The sequence below is a fragment of the Ascaphus truei genome (assembly GCF_040206685.1).
Source record: "Ascaphus truei isolate aAscTru1 chromosome 12 unlocalized genomic scaffold, aAscTru1.hap1 SUPER_12_unloc_8, whole genome shotgun sequence".
Classification (NCBI taxonomy): Eukaryota; Metazoa; Chordata; class Amphibia; order Anura; family Ascaphidae; genus Ascaphus; species Ascaphus truei.
The window spans coordinates 442,260-443,500 of NW_027453844.1; the positions used below are offsets into that span (position 1 = coordinate 442,260).

The window sequence follows — 1,241 nt, forward strand, 5'->3', positions numbered from 1 at the left end:
ACATGTCAATTCATAGAAAAGAATCATAGATAAAGCGCTCTAACAAAATGCTATCACATACTGGTGGTTTTGTAGTGAATTGTATTTCTCTAACCCGTTTCCAATATGAAATATTGAGTCCCGTCAGAGACAGCAACATGAAAACGGGTAAGAATAAGATGGCGGTGTAACCAGAGCTCTATACAGGAGAATGTGGGTGGCCCTTAAAAGAGCCTTTGGGTTAAATGAATGTGAATTCCGTATCATCAGTTGGTAAGAAGTGTCACCGTTTAGCCTCCGAATCCATAGAGAGTGCGGCCCTGGCGCTTGAGAGCATACACCACGTCCATAGCGGTGACTGTCTTCCTCTTAGCGTGCTCGGTGTAGGTGACCGCGTCCCGGATCACATTCTCCAGGAAAACCTTGAGCACCCCACGGGTCTCTTCATAGATGAGACCGGAGATGCGCTTCACTCCTCCTCTGCGAGCCAGGCGGCGGATAGCAGGCTTGGTTATGCCTTGGATGTTGTCACGAAGAACCTTCCTGTGCCTCTTGGCACCTCCTTTACCGAGCCCTTTTCCTCCTTTGCCGCGACCAGTCATTCTGCACAGTGTCAAAACAGGAAGCGAATGAGGTAATTGTGACCGTTCTGTTCTGACTGACAGATTAAATCTGTCAGTGGTGATATTGGATACCGAGGCTTGAGCCTCATTACTCCAAGTTCTCTTGTTGAGTGTATTGTCGCACTCTTTAGGAAGCTTCTTGATCTGTGTTACTTGCCACAGTTGAGTTGGTTTCACAGGTTCAGCGCTGTGATGGGTCGTGGGTAGCGGTCAAATGGGTTTGCAGAGATCGCAGCAAGCTTCTTGATCAGCGGGTTTGAGTTCTGGTCCAGTTCCTTGTAGAATTTCTTGTTGAGCTTCTTTAGATGTTCATCTAACATCTCGATACCCAGTTCCCTATGAAGGTCTGCTATTCTTGTAGGAAGTGGAGCGTTGGACGCAATCCGCAGCGCCTTGTTCTGTAATTTTTGGAGAGATGATCTTTGATGTTGGTGGCAACCACTCCACACCGGGGAGGCGTATGTCATTGTGGGTCTAATGATCGCCTTGATCACATTGACTTTGCTCTTGATGGGCATGGTCCTTGTCTTCAGCAGAGGGTACAGTGCTGCCAGCTTGGTTGTTGCCTTCTGTTGAATCTTCTCAATGTGGTTTCTCCAGCTTAGTTTGCTATCTAGGATTACACCTAGGTAAGAGCTG

At 47.6% G+C, this 1,241-nt stretch overlaps 1 protein-coding gene across 1 annotated transcript; it reads right to left on the reverse strand.

Moving 5' to 3' along the window:
* Positions 1–269: 269 nt before the first annotated feature.
* Positions 270–581, reverse strand: LOC142473886 (histone H4). Its single transcript, XM_075580827.1, has one exon. The coding sequence runs from the start codon at positions 579–581 to the stop codon at positions 270–272; it is 312 nt and encodes a 103-aa protein (XP_075436942.1).
* Positions 582–1,241: the final 660 nt, after the last annotated feature.